This window comes from Nannospalax galili, unplaced genomic scaffold, assembly GCF_000622305.1.
Source record: "Nannospalax galili isolate Female #2095 unplaced genomic scaffold, S.galili_v1.0 scaffold617, whole genome shotgun sequence".
Taxonomy (NCBI): Eukaryota; Metazoa; Chordata; class Mammalia; order Rodentia; family Spalacidae; genus Nannospalax; species Nannospalax galili.
The window spans coordinates 877,873-900,369 of NW_008341872.1; the positions used below are offsets into that span (position 1 = coordinate 877,873).

Sequence of the window (22,497 nt, forward strand, 5' to 3'; positions counted from 1 at the left end):
ATGAATGTTACTGTTCTTTATACACACATATCCTTCCTCTCAGTGTCTCCAGAAACAGCAACGCCTGACAGGCATACTACACAGAAGCAGAGTGAGCAGAAAGGCATGTCAGGCACACACTGGTACCTTATGGCAGGGGCTACCTTCACTCTTTACTATAGCTGTGCTATGCCAGTCAGTATCTCACAGACATTTGGTCAGTAACTACATGTATTTACAACGTAGGACATTAAAAACAATGGTAATATGAAATGCATAATGAAGACATTTATTCATATACTTTTTAAAAAGAACTGCAGAAAAAAAACAATTTTTAAAAATAAAATTTAATCATACTGTTAAGCAAGACTTTCATAAGAATTTTGAGTATAAATTCAACTTCAATTATTTCAATTAACTTGAAATCTTGTTTCAAGTTATCCTTTCCAAGTTACAATAATATACCAAATAGGACAAGTTGTAAATTTGAATCCAAGATTACTATTAAGTTGTATATGAACAAACTAAGAAATGAAAATGTTTAAACTAAGTTTCTACCTATCATAAGTATGAAAAAAAGAAATGTAATCACTTTGAATCTCTTCTCTTACTAATGTTACATATGGTGTCTTTTTAAGAAAAAACCTACCAAAGATTTCTACTGTCTAAGTCTTAGTCAGGGATAATAATTCTAATTGCCACCTTCAATGATGGAGAAAAGGGTCTGCATTTCCTAAGTACTGATACCTTAAATCCTTAATGGAAACTGATGAACTGTGATCCTATGCATAGAAATTTATCTGGCAGTACAGAAAGTTAGAGAACGTTCAGAAGATTAAAAACAAAGACAGGAGACATTCAAGACAGAAAAACAACTGCATGTTCATTTCCCAGTCAATTTCTCACCACCCCTTCTGAGCTCTGCCATGCAGTGCCAGGACCAGTGCTAACTTTCCCCAGTCTACACAGGCACTGCCATCTAGTGGCAAATTTTCAGCCACCACTTAAGTAAAAAGTAGCCCAGCTTTGGTAACAAATAGTAGATACTGGTCTACTAGTTCATGAAGTAAATACATTGGTACACAAAATCTATACCACCAAACTACTGACTCGTTTTTACCAAAAAAAAACAAAATACCACCTGACCTCACATGTGTTTCCTATTATTTGGTAATGGCACTCAAACAATAATGCACCAAAGAAAGGAAACTTATAGAGGCAATGATTAAAAATACAATTCTGAACATGGACAATGATGAACCAGGTCACTGTGCGCATGTGTTCATCCTAACTTCCTTCCAAGTTCTGAAATACAAAATACCAAAACATCCAACAGCAGAGAAACAGCTCAACTCCTGGTGAACACTTCTTTAATATTCATCTTAAATTTATCAGTGGAAACTAAGTATTAGAAATATTTTCCTTTGAAGTACTACTCATAAGAAATTACTGGATGTGGTCAAAAGCTAATAGGAATATGAAATTAAATATTTTTCTAAGTGTAAAGAAGGTTCCTAAACTTTTTGAAGTTTTGGCACATATTGAGGGGTGTGGGAACATGAGACTGCTCTCGGCTGGACCCCTTAAAAGACTAAAGGGATCAGTATTTTGTTTACAATCAATAGGAACCTTGGGCTCAAGGGCCAAATTTTATTAGCGTCCTAATAGAAAAATGCTGACAAGCGTTTTAAACCACAGTCATTCCTTACAGAGTTCTTTGAATTCCAGAGCTAAATTCACAAAAATTATTTGGTCTTTTACATGACAATATTCAGGAAAGGGGTTCTCTTAATATGCTGCCCTAGTGTTGAGATCCTGGTCAAGAAAAACAGTTATTTCAATGACTTCACACATAAAATCAACATGGCAGGGTCAAGCTGACCTCCCTGACTGCCCAAGGCCAAAGCCATACAACTGAACAGTGTGTGCCTTAACTCTGCAGGCCAACTCTCATAGGCCTGGGTACTATTTTTAGGTTACTACCTTGGCTGCCTTTCTTTAAAAAAAAAAAATGTCCACAAGTTTCTCTCCCCCAAGTTGGAGAGGACATGTTTTTAATTTTGAGTTATTGTAAATTGCAAATTCAGAGACTTGTGAGAAAAAAAAAAGAAAAAACCATGAGGCTTCTGTTTAATCCCCTGGGAAGAGGATTCATGGTTCAAAAAAGTTGTAATATTGTGCTTGGAACACAGCACACCAGTTATTAACTTCTTCCTCCTATTATAAATAATGACAGCTCAGTCCAGGTTACTGTGACCTCTGACAGATGTAGGAAACAAGTTATTTTCTCCCCTTGTGATTCTAGCACATTGCAAGACTTCTTGCCTTTTAATAAATGTCCTGGTACTCTGAGTTTCCCTTTCAATCCATTTAATTTCAACAATATGTCAAAAAGAACCAATAAACGAACACTGAGTTACATTCTATTATGTTTTTTAAACCCTCAAACTCCAGACTATAAAAACATCTTGTGTGTCTCCCTCCCTGGCCACCCTGCTACTTTTCCATACACCAAAGGCCACCCATAGATGCAAAGCCCAGGGGCTAAGCTGATGCCATCTACTTGGAGCCAGTAGACAGGAGGGCGATGAGTCCAGAGGAAGCACTTATGGATAAAATGTAATTCCTGTAAGAATTCAGTGTTAAGGAAAAAATAATCCAAAATTAGTTTTCAACAATAAAAGAGCTTATCCCTACTGACATAGCACTAATTACAAAGACGTGTGTGTAGCCTCACTGCTTACCAGATAGGGAGGCTACGAGGTATGAAAAAAATGTTCAAAAACAATGTCTTCCAATATTGAAAAACCACTTAGGGCACACCTAGAACAAATGATCATAAAGAACATACCTTAGTTCCATTTAACCCTCATGAGAAGAGCTAAAGAACGTTCAGAGAGAGAGAGAGAGAGAGAGAGACAGACAGACAGACAGACAGACACACACACACACACACACCCCAGTAGAGGAGGAAAAAAAAACCTCATGTCAATCAAGAGTTCTGCTACGGTTGGCTTGAGGACAAAGAGGTTCTGAAAGTTCACAGCTATTTACAGCCTCTTTGAGCAACTCGGTTTTGGGGCCACTGGCAAAAGTATTCCCATAAGATACAAGTAGGAGGGTGTTTGATAGTTTATTGCATTGTAATCTTTGATGTTAAAAAGTCTGGCTGCATTTTCCTGGATAACACCTTAAGTAAATTACTTTAATAAAAGACAAATGACTCTTGGCCAAAAGTTCAATTTAAAAGCAGCTTAAACAGTATGAAGATATTATGAACTGTCCCTTTTTGAACTACACTGGCCATCCACCCAACCCCAAAACCCAACATATGAGCTTATGTCAAAAGCTATTGAAGACAGCACATTTACTCTGACTTTACTCCCTGGAAGTCAAGTAGGTAGGTAGACATAGTCACACAATACAAGACTGCTTCTTAATACTTGTTATTCATCATAAAATCAAAATTTGTAGACTTAAAAAGCACTAAGACAAGCCAGAAACTTTTAGGTTTAAATCTGAAGAACACAGATACTTGCCTAAGGTTAGTGCTATGAACAGATTAACTCTGAGCAGATTTCCTTTCTTATGTACCCAGACAGCTCAAAGCTAAAACTAGACAGCTCAAAGCTAAAACTACTGTTCAGAGGCTTCTGAAAAGGCTAACCAACTTTTTACAGGATACACTGTGGGGTTGAAGTTCTTCAGTATAAAGAAGGAAGCAACAATGACCAAGACCAGGAACAGAGTGTTGTTATAGAAGATGGAAAATGTTGTGGCTTCATAATCAGCAACTTCATTCTTCTTCCACAAGATTCTAGAGACACAAAGACAAGTCAAACAAGTTTGTAAACATGATCAAACACTTTAAATACCAAATGGTTCTCATTTATATTACAAGACAAATTTTTCCTTGTGTTCGAGGATGAGAACGAATTTTCAGTATTTAATTTAGTCTGAATTATCTCCTTTCTTCCACTGTTGATCTCCTTATTGATGCTGAACAGTTGCTGGGTATATTGCCATTTTCCCAGCCAGCCAAGATTACATAAGAAGGAACTGATCTTAACTGAAATTGGCTTGCTTTCTTAAGCACCTAAAACAGGCATCTTTGTTTAAGAGTCCCAGGCAAAGGCATATCCAACCTGAGGCCTATGGACCAGTCATATGCACCCCGGGATCACTATGGATGCAGCCTAATACATTTGTAGATAATGTCATACCACAATGTCCAGAGGTTAGATATGCTTAGTTAGGTCTACAATTAAAACTTGGTCTCAATGGTCAGTATGAAATTGATTTAATTAGCTTCTCTGGCTACCGCCTAGCTTAAGGCTCTCTGCAGCCCGTGGACTTCAGCCTTCACATCTTCAGGAGATAATGCCAAGAACTAAAAGCAGCTGTGGTCTTACAGAGACTATCTTTCACTATCTTTACTGAATATGAGCATTATCCTTAGGAAGGTGTATTTAACTGTAAAACTTTTACTTTTTATTGTTTTCATTTGCTCTCATACTGATCAGCCTTTTACCCCTTCAAACTGTCCAAGAGGATGTTTCAAGATACTTCTGATTAAGACAGATTTTATTCTTCTTAGCTAATTAACTTTGCAAAACAGTGTTTTAAAGTGTAAATTGTGACTCATTAGTGGAATGCGAAATAAAATGAAAGGATAAATGCCCAGAGAAATTAACAAAGTGTACTGAAACTAGTTTTTTTGTGTTTTTTTTTCTTTTAATGCAACAGAAAAGGCATTAAGAACCCACCACACAGTATAGGTAATTACTGTTTTGTGAAACGCTTGTATATATAAATTAATGTAGTTGGTTAAAAAGTAAAACACTGTTTTACTGAGGAGCCATTATCAAAAAGATTAAAAGCCACAGCTGGAAAAATGGCTTAGGGGGAGACCAGGTACTGCTCTTGCAGAGAAGACCCCAAATTCAGCTCCTAGCACCCACATCAGGCAGCTTACAATCACTTTTAACTTGAGTTCCAGAGGATCTATGGGTACCTGCACTCACATGCATATACCCACAAACAACTAGACAGATATACATAGAATTAAAAATAACTTTTAAAAAGTCACAGCTGTAGATGCTTTGTCTCCCAAAAAACATACCCTTCTCTGGATCCAGACGACATATACCCCTCCCACTTGTCATCAGAAGGACTAGTAACTGACCCTTTTATTTATCATGTGCTCTAATCCAAAGTCAACAAGCTTGGCTATAAAGAGCTAATGAAGGGCATCTTCATTGTAAGAAATCTGTAGTCTTTAGCACATATGCTGAATTTCCTTGATTTTACAGACACCATCAACTCAAATTTTCCATTTACTCTACATTGAGAAACAGGAAGGATATCAAGTACAGCTATCAACTACAAAAAAAACCTACTGATTTCAAAGAAGATTAAATGTAAATCTAAAAATACATGTGACTTAAAACTGAAGAAAACACATATCACCATTCTTACATAGATTAAAGACAATCAAGGATGGAAAGAGACATAGTCTTTATATAGCTGAATGCTAGAAAACTCAGAAATCACTGCATCTATTTTTAACCCCGGCATAAGATTCAACAAAGACATGTTCCTTAAGTAAGCAACTGGCGTGCCTTTACTCTGCAGATTAAATTACCCTACAGTCATCTTAGCACGTCTCCCTAACTCTGTCCTGTCCTGTCCTGAATCAGTCAGTATCATCTCCAAAAGAATTTTGATGAAACTCTGAAGCCCAATCCACCAAGCAACTTTAGCTCCCATATACTCTCACATAACCTGGGGGTATACAAGTCAGGACTGTTTATCTCTTCACATTTTTGTTCCTCCCACATACTGGTTATTCTGAAAAATGTTAAACCCCTAAATACACTCAGAGCCAATGGTTCTACCATAGTTTTACGGGTAGAAAATCTAACTTAGGAGAATATTTCCCATGGAATCATTCCTCCAGGGACAGCTTCCTAAAGAAGAGAAAACATGGGACCAACTGCTACAATCAGGTAACACTAAACAACAGATCGTCAGCAAATCAAGAGGTAACAGTCACACTTGAGAACACATGCTGAATCTCTTAACTCACCTTTAGCTTATCTCCATCCTTGAAAGAATGGATAAAGTCCTTTCAAAGTGGCATGGCACATATATCCCACATACCTGCAACTAAAATTCCGAGGATGCATACACAGGCCACAGGTGGAGATACCTCTTCTTAGATCAAATCTCCTGGAAGCAACTTATCCTCTGAGAGCAACTTACCAAACCTTAATGATTCTCTGGTCTATCATCTGGGTCAATCACAAGTCTAGACCTGGGTAAAACTATACCCGCCATTCTTTTTCTGAGGGAAATACTACTAGCACAAATTTCCACTGGTGACAAGAGAAATGTTATAATCTGTATTTACACAACCATGAAACCTCTACCTCACATCTCACCCAACTTTGAGATACCTAATTCAAAGGGCAAAGAGGCTTCATCCCCAGTTCCAACTCTGATTCACTAGTAATGTCTACCTGAAATGCCTACCTGAACACTGAAAGATTGAGACAAGTCCTGGAACCAAGAACAAATACCAGACTGAACCAGGCAAACCTGCAGTGGGCAGATAGGACCCGCTTGCCATCTCTGATATAACTACCAGCCCCAAAACTTTAATAGCTATAACAAGTATTTTGAAATTTGGTTAACTATGTGGTATGTACCCCCGTTTAAGAAATACTGTTTCAAACAATGTAATTCAACCAAAGAGGTTTTAGTGAGACATATTCTCTACCTTCTACTCCTATACAAAATGACGCAACCAGAAAGCTATGCACCCAACTCTCATTACAGCTGCTCCCTACAAAAAGGCCTTCATCGTCATGACTTTATATCCTGTCCTCAGTTTTGTAAAGAATCCAGAAGAGATAATCATTTCATTAATGTCTGGTGTCTTTCCAAACCACTGTAGAAGATACTGTTCATTAAGTTACTCGGTGTCCCTTAAATAAGGATCGACTTGATAAAGTCCTTCCAAGAGTCAGTGCCAGGAAGGCTTCTTTTCTGAAGGGTTTGCATGCTGCTTCTCATCAGACAGTGAAAACAGAATGACCTCATATGCTTCCCCAAACACTTGGGAACTCAAAAGTAACTTCAATGCTCAAATTAGCTAACTAAATTCAAAGTCTTTGTTTCAACACCTTTTCTTCCTTTTAGTTTCTGATCTTACAAAAAAATTATATTACTTTACAAGGCCCCACAAAATCTTTCTGAAGCAAAATGTAATAAAAATTCTGTCCCACAAAGCACCTTACTGGTACTAAAATGTAAGATCCACGTAAACAACCAAACTATTAAACCATCTGGCAACTATTATGTACCAATTACTCAATCATTCAGGGACTTGGGCAATTCAACTCAATTGTTGGGCTGTTTAAGAAGTCTTCTAAGAGCAGCTGGCAGAAAAAAACAGGGAGGGAGGGTTAACAAACATGCCATACAATCCAGCAACAGAAGACAAACACAATTCTTTTATTTTTCAATCAATACCTCCAGTTTTCATATAAGAACCAGATACCCTAGGGAAACTCAGGATCAGAACTACTGCCACCTAGAGCCATTAACACATGACACCTTGTAAACCTTACATACTGAGAAGGGTTGGATGACAGACCCAAGGGTACACAAATACCAACAAGCAGAGACAGCACAGAAAAGAAGCCCTGTTGCTTCCTAAACTACAGTAGAGCAGTCACTAGTACAAGCTCTCAAGTCAGACGGCCTAAATTATCAAACCTCTACTATGTACTAATTGGCCATTACTCAAGCTTTCTGGACCTTAGATTCCTCAGGTGTAAAATGGAGGTAACAATAGCACTGACTTCATTCTTTAGAAAAACAAATCAACTGCATATAACTCAAAGAAAACTATTTGGTGGTAATAAAAACTCAAAAAGTCAGCTATTGCTAGTAGCATTGCTACTACTTATACAACTACAAAATTTATCTACAATTGCAACATTTACATTCTTAATTTTATTTATTATTTTTACTTTATATGTATGCGTGTATTGACTGCATGTAGGTAAGTGCACCCATGTCGTGCAATGCCAGAGGAGGTTAGAAGATGCTGTCGGATCCCCTGGGACTGGAGTTATGGGCAGTTGTTAGTTGCCATATGAGTGCTGGGATTGGAATCTGGGTCTTCTTGAAAAACAACCAGTGTTCTTAACTGCTGAGACATCTCTCCAGCCCCCATTTACATTCTTTAATAAGAAATCAAAAACTTATTTCTCACAAAGTTTACAACTAACCCTTTAAATAAGAAGTCAAGGGGGCTGGAGAGATGGATTGGCAATTAGGTCTTTGCTGAGCAAGCATGAGAAGCATAGTTCAGAACCTAGCAACAAGTAAAAGCTGGGCATGCCTTCATGCACCCTTATAACCCGGCACTCAGGATGGAGGGAGGAGGACTGCAAACAGGACAACCACTGGGGCTTGCTAGTCACCAGTCTTGGCAAAACCCACAAACTCCAGTCTCAGTGAAAGACTGGGCCTCAACAGAACTATGCAGAGTGTGACAGATGAGGATGATCGACACCCTCTTTGGGCCTCCAATACTTACACACACGCATACGTGCACACGCACCACTTATACCTCATATACACACACATAAAGGAGTCAAACCTTTCGTCTTTCTCCTTCCGAGACATCTTTCTATTATCAGCTTCGGAAAGTTTCCGAGTCACTTCTTTGGAAACAGCATCCTCCCTCTTCTGTGCTACTCTGGAAGAAAAGACAACAAGAAGAAAGTTTCCACATGCTCTAGGGGTGAACATCATTCTACCAAAAACACTTTGTACTCATATTTTGTATTGGCAACTAAATGATACTTTACATTTCAAGAAAGCGAACCGAACAGAAAGTTCCAAGTTTATTAAACTGTATAAGCCAAAGGGAAGGAGTTCAAGAACCTCTCAAGATGTGGTTTATTAGTTATGTGCTTTGATTTCTGCTTAAAAGGGAAAATTTCCCAAAGCTTAGGTATTTAACATGGGTATAAAAGTCAAATACTATAGCCGGGTGTGGTGGTGCACGCCTGTAGTCTCAGCACTTGGGAGGCAGAGGCAGGTGGATCTCTGTGAGTTCAAGGCCAGCCTGGTCTACATAGTGAGTTCCAGTCCATCTGGGGCTACAGAGAAACCCTGTCTCAAAAAGACCCCCCAAAAAAAAGTCAAATACTATTAGTACAATTTAATTTTGAATCATTATAACTACATTTTACTTTCACAAAGTTCTTAAAGCTGATGCCCTACAAATGACACATGATTTCAATTCCAAGTAAATTACAGGATAAACAATTGACCTAATAAACAAAGGGAAATAACCATAATGTCTTAAAGTTATGCTTTTAACTCCATTTCAAAGGACAATTTCATTTAAAAGAAATAATACAACATGGTCAGGGGCTGATCATACCACTTAATTTAACCCTTAGTTAAATTAACCACTGGTTTGAGGCCTACACCAAAAGTTAACATTAAGTCAAGCAGAAATGATCTGATGAGTTACTCAAGAACTCTGATCAGAATCTTCAGTGCTGAGTTAGATGAGGGAAAACAGTGCAATGCATTCTCTTCAGCTGAGTGTGTTGGCACATGCCTCTAATCCCAGTACGCGGGAAGAGGTAGCAAGAGGAGCAGAATTCAAGGCCAGCCTTGGCTATATGACACTCTGCTCAAAAAAGCAAAATCAAAAAAACTAATAATAATAAAAAAATCTACAGATGGGGTTGTTGGGAAGAGGTATAGGGGCTGGAGAGATGGCTCAGCAGTTAAGAGCACTGGATGCTCTTGCGGAGGGCCCAGGTTTGGTGTACAGCAGCTGATAACTATTCATAACTACAGTTCCAAGGGAATTTAATGCCCTCTTCTAATCTCCATAGGCATTGTACAACATGGCTGCACTTACGACAATACACTCATACACATAAAAAAATAAAAATAGTAAAATATTTCTTTAAAAGAATGAATAAAAACCCACCCACAAACCAAGACATTTAAATTCAATATAGTATATTTTTCACGATGGAAGAACAACCACTTGGCCACAAATACAGAAGAAAAAGCAGTAAAGATAGCAAACTTCTAAAAACTACCTCCCAGTCCCAATGGTACTCCCACTATAAAAACAGTCACATACTATTCCAACAGGACAGAAAACCGGAGCTAGAAACCTATTCTCTGTGTTCAAACTGTCTACCTCACATTACTATGCCATATTTAGTTCTGGCCAGTACAGCAAGGGAAACTGTAGAAATCAAGAAATCACTAGGGCAGGGAGTTTCTATCTCCCTTCAGCCACAAAAGCTTTGGGAACCTCAGATTTTTCCTGTGTCTCCGTCTCCAGCTTTTACACAAGAACTGAGTGGGAACTGAGATTGCTAAAAAGAAAACTACTGGTCAATTTCAACGAATATACTGTTTAAAAGGCTACAAAGTTAATTTTTAACCTTGTGACCCCAAAAAATTGGTAACTAGAGGTAAAACTAAGAAAAATAGATGAGTTAAAGGGACAGACACTTAGGACCCTCCAAGGTCCTTTCTTATTCCAAAGACACCTCATTTGACTAACTTTATTAGTAAAAATTGCCCTTGCAGATGCTTCTTTCATTCCCAGGAACTCTTCTATCACTCTCTAGAAGATCAGGCACAATTCCCTGAACTTAATTTAACATCAAGCACCTTTTGTCTATAGAAATTCTGCCAAAAAGAGATGGCCATGGCTTACAACAAAGCTGTCAGCAGAACACACACACACACACACACACACACTCTCTCTCTCTCTCTCTCTCTCTCTCTCTCTCTCTCAGTGCTCAGAAATAAAGATTCTTCAGAAAAGTTTTTCTAAGCATCTTTAAGACAAATTCACTGGACTATTAGGACAAATCTACCTGAAAGACCCTAAACGACATTACTCAGTAATTACTCCTCTAGGTCTAGAATTCTATTATTTACCAAGTGGCGGCACAACCACCTCATTCAGGTTTACTGTACCTCAAAGAAGCCATCTCTGGTGTCTTAAGTCTCTAAGGTAGCAAATCTCACTCTGTCTGCTTTAAAGTAAGATAGGTCACTTAGTAGCCAGTACTCTATCAACTGAGTCAGCTCACAAAAATTACCTTTTCTTCTGCTTTTTTATCAATATATCAGAACCTTTCAGGAAAAGTATGTATTTAATTTCCTAAAACAAAACATCTTTGAAAGCACTGTTTAAAACATTCCTCTTTAAAAAGACTTCCTAAAGGTGTTCACCCCCATCATCAAACTAAAACAAGTATCATGTGCTGGATGCTATGCCTAAAATGGCTTACATATGATCCTATTTCATCCTCCTCTGCCCTCTTACTGTTAGAATCCCTATTTTACAGCTAAAGAATCTGAAGTCTACACGGGAAAAACATACAGCCAGGACCATATATTTAAGAGCAGGAAATGGCAGTTGATTCTGAAGCGCTCTTCCTCTACCCCCATACCTACTAATACTCACCATCCAGGGTCTATATGCCTTACTCACAGAAACCTACAGTTGTTTTTTTAAAGATTTGTGTGCGCATGCATCTGTGAAGGTAAGACTTTTGGGAATCAATTCTCTCCTTCCACCAAGGGTTCTGGGGACTGAACTCAGGTCTCAGCTTGCATGGCAAGTGTTTCACCCATTACACTATCTCACAAGACCTAGATCTGTAGTTTCGAGGTCAGAAATAATACTTATACCAAAACAATGACTAAATAGAAAATTCTACTGTGAGTCTAAGTCAGCAAGTCACTGAACTTTTACTAAACTAAAATGTACTATTAACTGTTTTCTATAAGAAATACAAAGCAAAAGACATAGCAGTTCCCCTCAAGTAGCCTAGAGAAGCAGTAAGGTAAAGTCAAGTCCAAAGAAGTGAATAAAAACTGGGACATAAAGCAAGTTAACTGCTAAATACCAAAGAGACTGAGTTCCAAAGGGACTAGGACAAGTTAGGCAAGATCCTACTTCTGGACGGATTCCCTACCCACAAACAGCAAGAACATTTAGAAGAGCAAAGGCTGAAATGGGCTGAATCCTGAAAAGGAGGCTGTCACGCAGGTTGTCATCAGAAAGATGATAAGGATGACTTGATTAGTCAGTCTGCTGGTCTAAGAGAACTGAAGCTATGAAACCTGAGCACTTCGTATCCAGAATAACAAGAAAGACGCTGCTGAGGTCATTTCTCACAGTAATAGTCTGTTAACTGAAATCACAACGCTATTCCTTGGCACCTGAAGGAGCCTAATGTAAGGATAGCAAAGCAATAGTCAGGATTTCTCTGGAAAGGTTTCCTGGGTCTTGAAATAAGAGACCAAGAATAGAAGAGGGTCCTAAATGGGAGAGGGCATAAGTCACACCCAAAGGATGACATGAAGGCTGAGTCTAATTCTGAAGGCCAACTTCTAAAAGGTTAGGCTAGAGTCACAGGAGGGAGGCAGATGACATCAACTCCAGAAGCCTTCAAGGATTGGACTTTACTGCATTACAAAAAGAAAACCATAGTGAAAACACAGTTAACATAATAAAAAAGATTTGAGGACTGTATCACTGCTCAGCCTTCTGGCTAACATCATGTGTAACTGTATCCCATGAAATATAAGAATGACAGAGTAACATGCTTTATCCAGAGCATGGCAGAGTGGGCCCTAATTTTTTATTTTAAGAAACCAGATGGAGAATGATACAGCAATCTTGGCAAAAATAGGTTCCAATCAAGTGTGGACACTAGGGAATGGAAAGAAAAGTATATACACAGCATGCTAACACTGTCAAGTCTCACCAAAATCCCAACTGCCTTTAAGAAATTACTTCAGTTAGGCATAGTGGCACATGCCTTAAATGCCAGTCTGATGTACATAATGAGTTCCAGGCCAGGTGGAGAGGGAAGGAGGGGAGGGAGGGGGAGAAGGGGGGGTAAAGAAAAGGAAAGATTATTTCAGGGGCTAGAAAGATGGCTCAGGATTAAGAGCACATGACTCTAGCAGAGGACCTGAGTTCAGTTCCCAACATCCACATAAGGCAGCCCACAACTGCCTATAACTCCAGCTTCAAGGGATCTAACATCCTCTTCTGACCTCTTCAGGTACCCAAGCTCCATATGCACATATTTACATAGAGGTATGGACACATACACATAATCAAAAAGTAGAAAATAAATCACTTTTTAAAAATTATCAGGGCTGGAGAGATGTGGTTAAGAGCACTGACTGTTCTCACAAAGGACCTGGGTTCGATTCCCTGCACCCACATGGAACTCCAGTTCCAGAGAATCCAATGCCCTCTTTTGACCTCTATGGGCACTGCAGACACATAGCAGCTAACAACTGTCCTTAATTCCAGTTTCACAGGATCTGACACCTTCTTCTGTGGGCATTGCACAACATAGATGCACTTACATCCATGCAGGCAATGCACTCATACACATAATAAAAATAATGAAGTATTTTTAAAAAAAAAACTAGTGCTTTACAATTTAAGTTCAAATTTCATACTCAAAACCTACTTTCATTGAAACTTTGATGGGTTATCAATTCTTCCTGGCACCAGTGTGCCTTCTCCCCATAATATATACACGTTTCAAACTAATGCGTCGTAAAATTAACATGTATAAATCATCTTATGAAGACATTCTACACTGGGCTTGGTGGTACATGCCTTTAATCCCAACACTTGGGAGGCAGAGGCAGGTAGATCTCAGTGAGTTCAAGTCCAGCCCAGGGTGACATAGTGAGACCCTGTCTCCAAAAAACAAAAAAACAAAAACAAAAATGACATGCTACTACTTTTAAAATGCAGTATAGATCAGAGGTACTCTTGAAAAAAATATACTTACTTGTGTTTGAGGACAAACTTCACATTCTTGTAAGCAAAGGCTACCAAGTAAGTGCTTACTAAGGTCATCACACTATAGAGAACAGCCGATTGAAGAAGATCCATATGCCATATTCGCCAATATAACCCTGAATTAAGACAAAAGGATGGCAAGGGTCAAAAAAAAACAAAACATGACTTCCCGTTACACAAGTCTGCCACATAAATTATAGCTAAGCCTGGTAAAACAGAGCAGATTTAGTCTCAATTTGGCACCTTAGGAGTTCAGAACACTGGGTCTACTATTGGTCTAGATGAAATTTCTGTGTCTTCTAACATGAGACCAGACTCCAAAGACCACAGTGAGGACTTCAAAATTCATTCATGGGGTACTATTATGCTAAAAATGTACAGGCCATTCTAAACCTCAACCCGCAGTCCCAAAGCATTACCTCCCTGGCTGACGTGGTTGTTCTCTGAAATCAAAGCAATGCTTAGTAGACAGTGCAACAGGCAGGCTCAGTACACTAACTGCCAAAAAGGAGAACGCGTTTGGATGTACTGCAACAGTGCATCAGTACGGGCCAGGAGATTCAAACTCGGGGAATCTGAGCTCTAAAAACGGCCTTGGCCTGCCCGGGTCTGCAATTTCCCACCCAAATGAGAAGTCAAGAATTGCTCTCGCAGGATTATAAAAATCCTAAACAACGCTGATCGCTGACCTCTGCCCCTGGCCTAGCCTCTCTCTCTCATTCTGCAAATCTGGAAAAGGATGCTCCGGGGTGCAGGGCGGTTCCCCTAGGGTCACACTGCTACTCCAATGCGGGACACGAGTGGGTCTCTCACGCAGGTCATTAAAGACCGCCTCACTGCAAACCACAGTAGTTTGGGAAAGGACTGCGAAGAGCCGTTGCAGGGTGCGACGCGGACCAGCGAGCAGTTCACAACCGCCTCGGTGACCTCCGGGGCCGCCGCCCGCCACAGGCCCCCGCAGGTACCCGCGTTCCCCGGGCCCGCCACGTCCCCGGCCCGCTGCAGCCTTCCCGCCGCCCGCCCGGAGCTCACAGATGGGGATGGCAGACACGATGAATGCGTTCCCGAAGAACAGCGCCGACGACTTGGCCGACAGGTTGCGGCTGAAATCCTGCAGGAGCAGGTCCTCCTCCGACTGCTGCTTCGAGCCGCCTTTGGGCGCCATGGCGGAGCTGGGCCGAGAGCCGGGAGAGCCGGGAAGGCCACGCCGGCGAAGCTCTCTAGCCGGCCGCCTATCCGCCCGCGACCCGTCAGCGCTGCGCGGAGGCGGGACCCCGCGGGGCAGGATTGGTCAGCCTGGGGCCATCACGCAGGCCTCGCTATGTGATTGGGCACGAGAGGAGCACTTCCGCAGTTCTCGCTAGCCACGTGACTTTTCTACGCCAAAGAGAATGACGGGATTTGTAGTTAATGTGTAGTCTTTTTTTTTTTTTTTTTTTTTTTTTTTTTTTTTTTTTTTTTTTTTTATTCTGATTTTTCTTTTTTCAGAGTCTATAGCCCAGCTTGGCCACGACCTCGCCTTCCTCAGTCTCAGTGCTGGAGTGATGCTTTCTGGCGCCAGAATCTCTATTTCTTTTTAAATGCAGTAAAGGGCTCGGTTTACTGCGTGAGCCACCACACCAAATATACTGTTTTTTATTTAACAAACTTTATTGATACTCCGTTTCATACGTGCCCTCTTTTAACTTAAAATTTACTAATATCCCACTTAACAACTCCTGAAATTCTCTCATTCTAAGCCTTCAGAAACTCCAACGCCAGAATCTCTATTTCTTTTTAAATGCAGTAAAGGGCTCGGTTTACTGCGTGAGCCACCACACCAAATATACTGTTTTTTATTTAACAAACTTTATTGATACTCCGTTTCATACGTGCCCTCTTTTAACTTAAAATTTACTAATATCCCACTTAACAACTCCTGAAATTCTCTCATTCTAAGCCTTCAGAAACTCCAAAGTAAAAAGCTCTTCTGGCCGCATGTCATACAATCATCATTAATTCAAAGAGCATGTGAACATTGGTGAACATTGGTGGAAAAAGACAAAGGTATAGTTAACACCTGTACACAGCCATTATTTCATTATCAGGTAGTCCAGGCTGGCCATGAACTCACTATGTAGCTGAGAATGACCTTGAACTTATCTTTCTGCCTCTGAGGGCCTCAGTGCCCCATATGCCTGGTTTTATAACAGGTGTCCCAGATGGAACCCAGGGTTTCCTGCATGCGATCAACTGAGCTGTATTCCCAGCACCTCATCACCTACCCGATTGTGTTTGTTTGCTTACTTGCTTTATTTTGGTTTTTTGAGACGGTGAGCACTGACTAGCCAGGAACTCCCTAAGTAGATCAAGCTGGCCTTGAACTCAGAGATCTGCCTGCCTCTGCTTCCTGAGTGCTGGATTTTAAAGGCGTTCACTACCACACCCAGCTAATCACATACTCTTGAGAAGCCTTAGAAATGCACATCATTGTGCCCACTGCAGATGGAAAACTTATGGGTGAGAAACAAGCTCTAGTCTCCTGAACCTGAGCTCTTTTCACCTAGGTAACAGGCACCGGGATCTCATTATCATGAATTCTTCACAATGAAGGAAAGACCTTAAAATGAAGAAAATACATGTCTCATGCCTTTACAAATTACTACACATTGTATTACTTTTATTTCAACTTAAGACTTTAGAATACTGTGGCTTCAAAAGACATTCTAAATAAAACTAAAGACAACCATTGGTGAGGCAAGACTCCTCTGAAGCTCAGAAAGATTTACTATATTAAGACAGGTGGCATTTTGAACTGATCACATTGTCACTTTTTAAATTTAATTTATGAGTGTTTTACCTGCATATATCTAAGTGCAGCGCATGTGTGCAATGCCCATGGAAGCCAGAAGAGGGCATCAGATCCTCTGGAATTTGAGTTATAGATTATTGTTAGCCACCTTGTAGATGCTGAGAACCAAACCAGGGTTCTTCTGCAGGAGCAGCCCCAGTGCTCCTAACAGCTGAGCCATCTCTCCAGCCCATCTCAGTTTTTCTTTTAAAAAGGATACACTGCCCACTACTTTCCAGGCAATGCTTCTCTACATTACAGTGAACACTCCAGTGCATCCTACAAAATGCCTTCAGCCTCCAGCATCCCTCTCAACAGAACTGTAGATATCTGTCTCCTTTTGCTTTATCCAAATTGTAATTGACATGCAGAACCACCATCCTAATTGAGCTTTTTGTTTTCAACCTTTTTCAATCTATTCACCACACAGTTGCTGGAATGAGCTTTCCTGAAATGCAAATCTTCCCATTATCTATAGCGAGCATTCCCCCAATGGAAAAAGTTTTCACCAATTCAACACAAAAGGAAAAAAAAAAAAAAGAGCATCTAACATATTTTTCAGCAAACTGCAAGTAATCACTGAAATATCTGGGTCCTTTTTTGATGCTATATAGCACTCTCATTACCTGATAGAAGAAACTTATTTTTCTGCATTCTTCTCTCCCTGCCTTTTTCCTCACATCCATTTTCATTCCTTTGCTCTCATTAAAACGCTAGGTTTCAATAAGAATCCTTCCCCCGCCTTCTTTATCTATAGCCAACTCATAAACAGAAGTTTGGGCCTCTCTCTATATATAAGTGGATTTCAAAAACAAACAAACAAAATAAAAAAGAATATGAAAGATAAAAAACAGAAAACTATGAGATCAAAAGAGACAAATCCAAATACTTTAAAATAAGAAGAAAATCAGAAGCAATAAGGTTAAAGTTAAAAACAATCATACCTGAGAAAAATATCTTCACAATTAAAATAGAAAAGTTTTTTAAATGTTAACTAATTGATAATTAAACTGATAAAAAAAAAAAGAGCTAGCTGAGAAAAATTAACATGCTATAAAACTGAAAAGAATAAATACAAAGGGCTGGGGATGTAGCTCAGTGGTAGAGTCATGTACGGGGCCTTGGGTTCAATTTCCAGCCCTGGGGTGGGGTGGAGGAATAATATATGCACAAGTAAATCTAAAATGGTAGGGAGTTTTCATTTTTTACAGGAGTAAATCTAAGAAATATGATAGGCAATGATGCTAACAGCAGAGATGGCTTCTTTGATGGTGCTGAAAGTGAAGATGATGGAGGCAGCTCACTTTCATTTGAGGTCCTGGCATGTTGCTCTCTGGTGCCAGGGTCTAAGGACCTGGCATATAGTCATTGGTGCAATGGACAAGCTTGATAAGCCACGTGCTAAAGAGACCAATAGATCCTATCCAAACAAAGCTCTGATAGCGACTTTGTTCACTTCAGTCAAACTCCATTTTCAAGAAGGAACCAAACAGATTTAATGCTATACCAGCCTGGTTCTATTCTGGGAATTTCAAATTTCACATTTCTCTTCCATCACTTCACACTTAGAAGATTAGTGAAACATTTTAAGCAATGATACTGGTTCCTGTCAGGGATAAGGATAATAGATTTTGCTCATCCATTACCGATGAATTTGGGGAAGAAATTCTGGCCAGTTAATAAGTAATACACTTTTCTAAGGCAGACACATTGCAAGTTGCCTAGCCACTAAAGAAACCCAGTGCTAGCTTTTCACTGGAATCTTTGAAAAATAACAAAGGAATCATTTAGGGCTACTCTGGAGAGGAGAAAAAAAATGCTCTTCTGTTTAAAGCCCATTTGAAATGCAAATATCATTATGAAAATAACTTTGAAAGAAGAGATGGGATACTTACATTAGTTTTGAGTGTTTTCAGTTATCACCTGGGAAATTATTTACTTAGTCAAACTACATTTTTCAAGTACTGGTATATGATTAATTCATTAGTTAATATATTCATTCAGAAAATATTAATTGGGAAACTACTAGATGGAAAGTCTATTCCAGACCCTGTAAGTAACCAAGTAACAGCCATATTATGACGATTACAATGACCAACATTTATTGAGTCCTTGTTAAATGTCCAACTCTGTGTTAGTTCCTTCACATGTGTGGTCATTTAATCTTTACAGTAGCCCTATGATTTCTGTGTTCTTATCCACATTTACCAAAGAAACAGGGCATAGATTGGTAGAATAACTTGCCCAAGATCCCACAGCTGGTAACTGATGTAGTCAAGTTACAAAACCAGGAAACATGACTCCAGGATACATATTGTTGACCATGGATGGATTCCACCCTCTTTTATAACAAAGGGGTCTCAGATTCCAAATATCTACCCCAGGAGGCAAGTTTTGAGCCAGCAGCCACAGGCAGTTAGTTTCTTGTGCCCCACTGCAACTCTGGCCAATGCACCCTTAGACAGGGAGAATTCTGTGATCTGCCCACAGGCAAGCACAGGTGAGTGGGCCTGGGCTCACCATACTGAATTCTCTGTCTCAGGAGTTTGAAAGCAAAACACCAGAAAGAGACAGTTCAGAGAGATATACAGAAACAGTAAAGCAAACTAAGAATGAATACAAAATAAAAGCCAGAACTCACTCCCCATGGCCATAAATTAGAAGAGAAGAGATTGGAAGGAATCTAAAAAAACCCCTCAGGTTTGCCTCATCTCTCTGTAAGCCTGAGAGAGACCATTGTCACCTGCAATGAAGCAAAACACTCATCTCAAAAATGAAAAGAAATTGGATTGAAAAAAACATCAGAATAAGCAATAGGATCAGATTCTACACACAAACAAATATATATATTCAATACAGTTTTTCAGATTATATGTTGCCTCCCTGAAAATAAGGTAACATGGGGACTAGAGAGGCTGGAGAGATGGCTCAGTGGTTCAGAGCACTGACTGCTCTTGCAGAGGACCTGGGTTTGATTCCCAGCACCGACATAGCAGCTAACAACCACTCATAGCTCCAGTTCCAGGGGCTCTTCTGACCTCTACAGGTCCTGCATGGCATGGGTACACTTACACACACACACACACACACACACACACACACACACACACACAGAGGCAATGCATTCATACACATTTAATAAAAATAATAAAAAGTTTAAAAACAACAAAGTAACATGATCAAGTTTCTACAGGATCTAGACACACAACCTCAGGGAGGTAATTGTGGCACGTACGGATAGGAAGAGGTGGGGTCCTCAGTGCAACCAGAAAGCTTGCCCTTTAAAAAGGCCCTCTAACTGAGATAGATGGACTAAAAGCGTAAATCCTTAGAAGCAACAGGAATCTTTTGCAGGTCAAACATCACAGGTTTAGGGTGTAATCTGTTACATAAAGCTCCCAGATTTAAGGAGACTTTTTAAATATAAGGGGGAAAAACGATGTAACCACACACACACACACACACACACACACACACACACACACACATGTCTTTTTGTGGTTAATGCTGGGGAAAGTTGGCCCTTATCCTTGGTCAGGCCCTAACTATCTACCTACTGAACACAACCAAAGGTTACTTTTTATTGAAATAAGGTTGTAAGAATTCTAAATGCACAATTTACTGTGGAATTGATTTTTAAGCCAAATAAGGCATTAAAACATTTAGAGGACAAGCATTTGTCTTTGAGCTTGAAGCCTGAGCTTCCAGATAAATACTGCTCTCCTTTTTAGGAAATATTGATGTGACTCACGTGATGTGGGAACTGCATCTGGAGTCATCAGAAAGCCTGCTTCCTTTATGCCTAAGGGTATTCATAAATCTCCCTTCCTCTTTAAGAAAATGATACAGATCTTCAGAAAATATATTATCTTAATAAGCACTGACTGAGACCATAGTACTTAAACTCTCAAAACTCCCTCTGGAGCCTTCTAAATGTGAAGCTTATCACACATGCATCATTCATGCAGTACTGTGGGGCACAATAAAAATTAAGATTTACACTGGAAATCAATTTTCTTTTTGTTATATATTTAATCCAAGCACTATGGCAGCAAGATAAAGTAGGTCACGGGTTGCAACTGGAATGGCTTCAATGATGCAAAAGTCAGTTGTAATTTGTTGTTCATCTTTTAGGAGTCTTTATTTTAAAACTATTCAACAACAGCAGTCAACAACAACCTGGTGGATAAAAGTTATAAGATGAAATTCTTGAGTGAGATTTATCCAATCTTGGTATTTGTGGTTAACTAATTCACTAACTGCTCATAACCATACTCAGAAATTAACAGGACAGGGAATTTCAGGTAAAAGAACAGTATCTAGAGTTTCACAGTCATGAAAGGGCACAAGATTTGCTCATCACTCCGTGGAGTTTTGGGAGAGTGATGAAAAAGCAGGCGCTCTAAATAATTAATAATAATAATGATGATGATAATAATAATAATAATAATAAAAACCTGGAGGCTGTAATTCTTCCCCTGTCAATTCCATAGACTGCCAGTGTTTCCAGGGAACCAAGCTGGACCCCCAGCCAGCTGACTGAGATATTTGAATCCAGGAAATAAAATGGCATCAAATGTTAATCTTGTTCATTATCTTCCTATACCATCTTCCTTTGCCTCTGGGGGAGAATCAGTTCCTCTGTCTTAGCAACCTATATTTACATTACAACTCTGACTAACCCCCGTAGAACCTTCCTATACTAAATATGCTTTCTTCTCTATTCCGTGCACAGAGCTTAGAGATCTTTAGAATCCAAAAGACTTGTCTGTTTAACCTGCCATAATGGTTGTGTGATCTTAGGAAAATTGCTTGCCTTCTCTGCATCTTTTCCATACAAAATACATGAGGTTGTTGTGAGTATTAAATGAAATAGTTTGTGAGGCCCTAGCTCTATGCCTGGTGCACAGTAAGTGCTCTCTCGCTCTCTCTCTCTCTCACTCTCTCCTCCCTCCCTTCCTCCCTCCCTCTCTCATTTTTAAAAAATATTTTATTATTTTTATTTTATGTGTATGCATGTATTGCCTGTGTGTAAGTAAGTGCACCCGTGTCATGCAATGCCTAAGGAGGACAAAAGAGGCTGCTGGATCCCCTGGAACTGGAGTTTCAGACAGTTGTTAGCTGCCATGTGGGTGCTAGGATTCGAACCTGGTCTCATATATCCCAGGTTGCCCTTGAGCTCTCCATGTACCTGAGGAGAACTTAAACTTCTGATTCTCCTCCCTTCACCTTCTGAGTGATGAGATTACAGGTGTGCACCCCTGCACTCAGTTTCTGCAGTGCTGGGGATTGAACCAGGGTCTCATGCATGCTAGACAAGCACTCTGCACTAAGCTACATCCCCAGCCTCTCTCTCCATTCTTAATACGTTGTCTCCTGCTCAGCCCACAGACCTACTCAGCTTTCTTACTGCTTCACACACACACACACATACACACACACACACACACACACACATGTAGGTACATTTGCGCTTTCCCTCAAGTCTATTGCTTACACAATCTCTACCTGCCCTACACTGACAAAGAAAATCCTCAGCCTTACTTCCCGCTCATTCCTCACTATGTTGCAAGCCCTCTTGCAACTGCCCTCTGCCTCTATTCTGAACCTAAACTCTCCATAGCTAGCCTTCATCTAACCACTAGTGTCTAACCATCTTAACTCTCAGCATTAGCACAAAGGAATCTCATCCTCTCAGGAGGTTGTCTTTTCTTGCCTCCTGTGAAACTGGAGGTGGCCACCTACCTATCCCTCTGACAGCTCCTCTAGTCTCTACTCT

At 39.9% G+C, this 22,497-nt stretch overlaps 1 protein-coding gene across 1 annotated transcript; it reads right to left on the reverse strand.

Moving 5' to 3' along the window:
• Nucleotides 1-307: 307 nt before the first annotated feature.
• Ssr3 (signal sequence receptor subunit 3) lies at nucleotides 308-15,138 on the reverse strand. The gene is made up of 5 exons (XM_008837447.3): nucleotides 14,921-15,138; nucleotides 13,878-14,004; nucleotides 8,654-8,752; nucleotides 3,665-3,796; nucleotides 308-2,605 (listed from the first exon to the last, which is right to left on the reverse strand). Exons 1-5 carry the CDS (start codon nucleotides 15,051-15,053, stop codon nucleotides 2,539-2,541), a joined length of 558 nt encoding a protein of 185 aa, XP_008835669.1. The 5' UTR covers nucleotides 15,054-15,138; the 3' UTR covers nucleotides 308-2,538.
• Nucleotides 15,139-22,497: the final 7,359 nt, after the last annotated feature.

What these genes read in the sequence shown, in the direction of transcription:
- Ssr3 (XM_008837447.3), bottom strand. Translation starts at nt 15,053, where the DNA reads ATGGCGCCCAAAGGCGGCTCGAAGCAGCAGTCGGAGGAGGACCTGCTC. An exon ending in CGGAAGGAGAAAGACGAAAG is followed by an intron (nt 3,797 to 8,653) that starts GTTTGACTCCTT and finishes TTGTGTCTCTAG; the next exon opens with AATCTTGTGGAAGAAGAATG. An exon ending in AAGAACTTCAACCCCACAGT is followed by an intron (nt 2,606 to 3,664) that starts GTATCCTGTAAA and finishes GAATTCTTACAG; the next exon opens with GAATTACATTTTATCCATAA.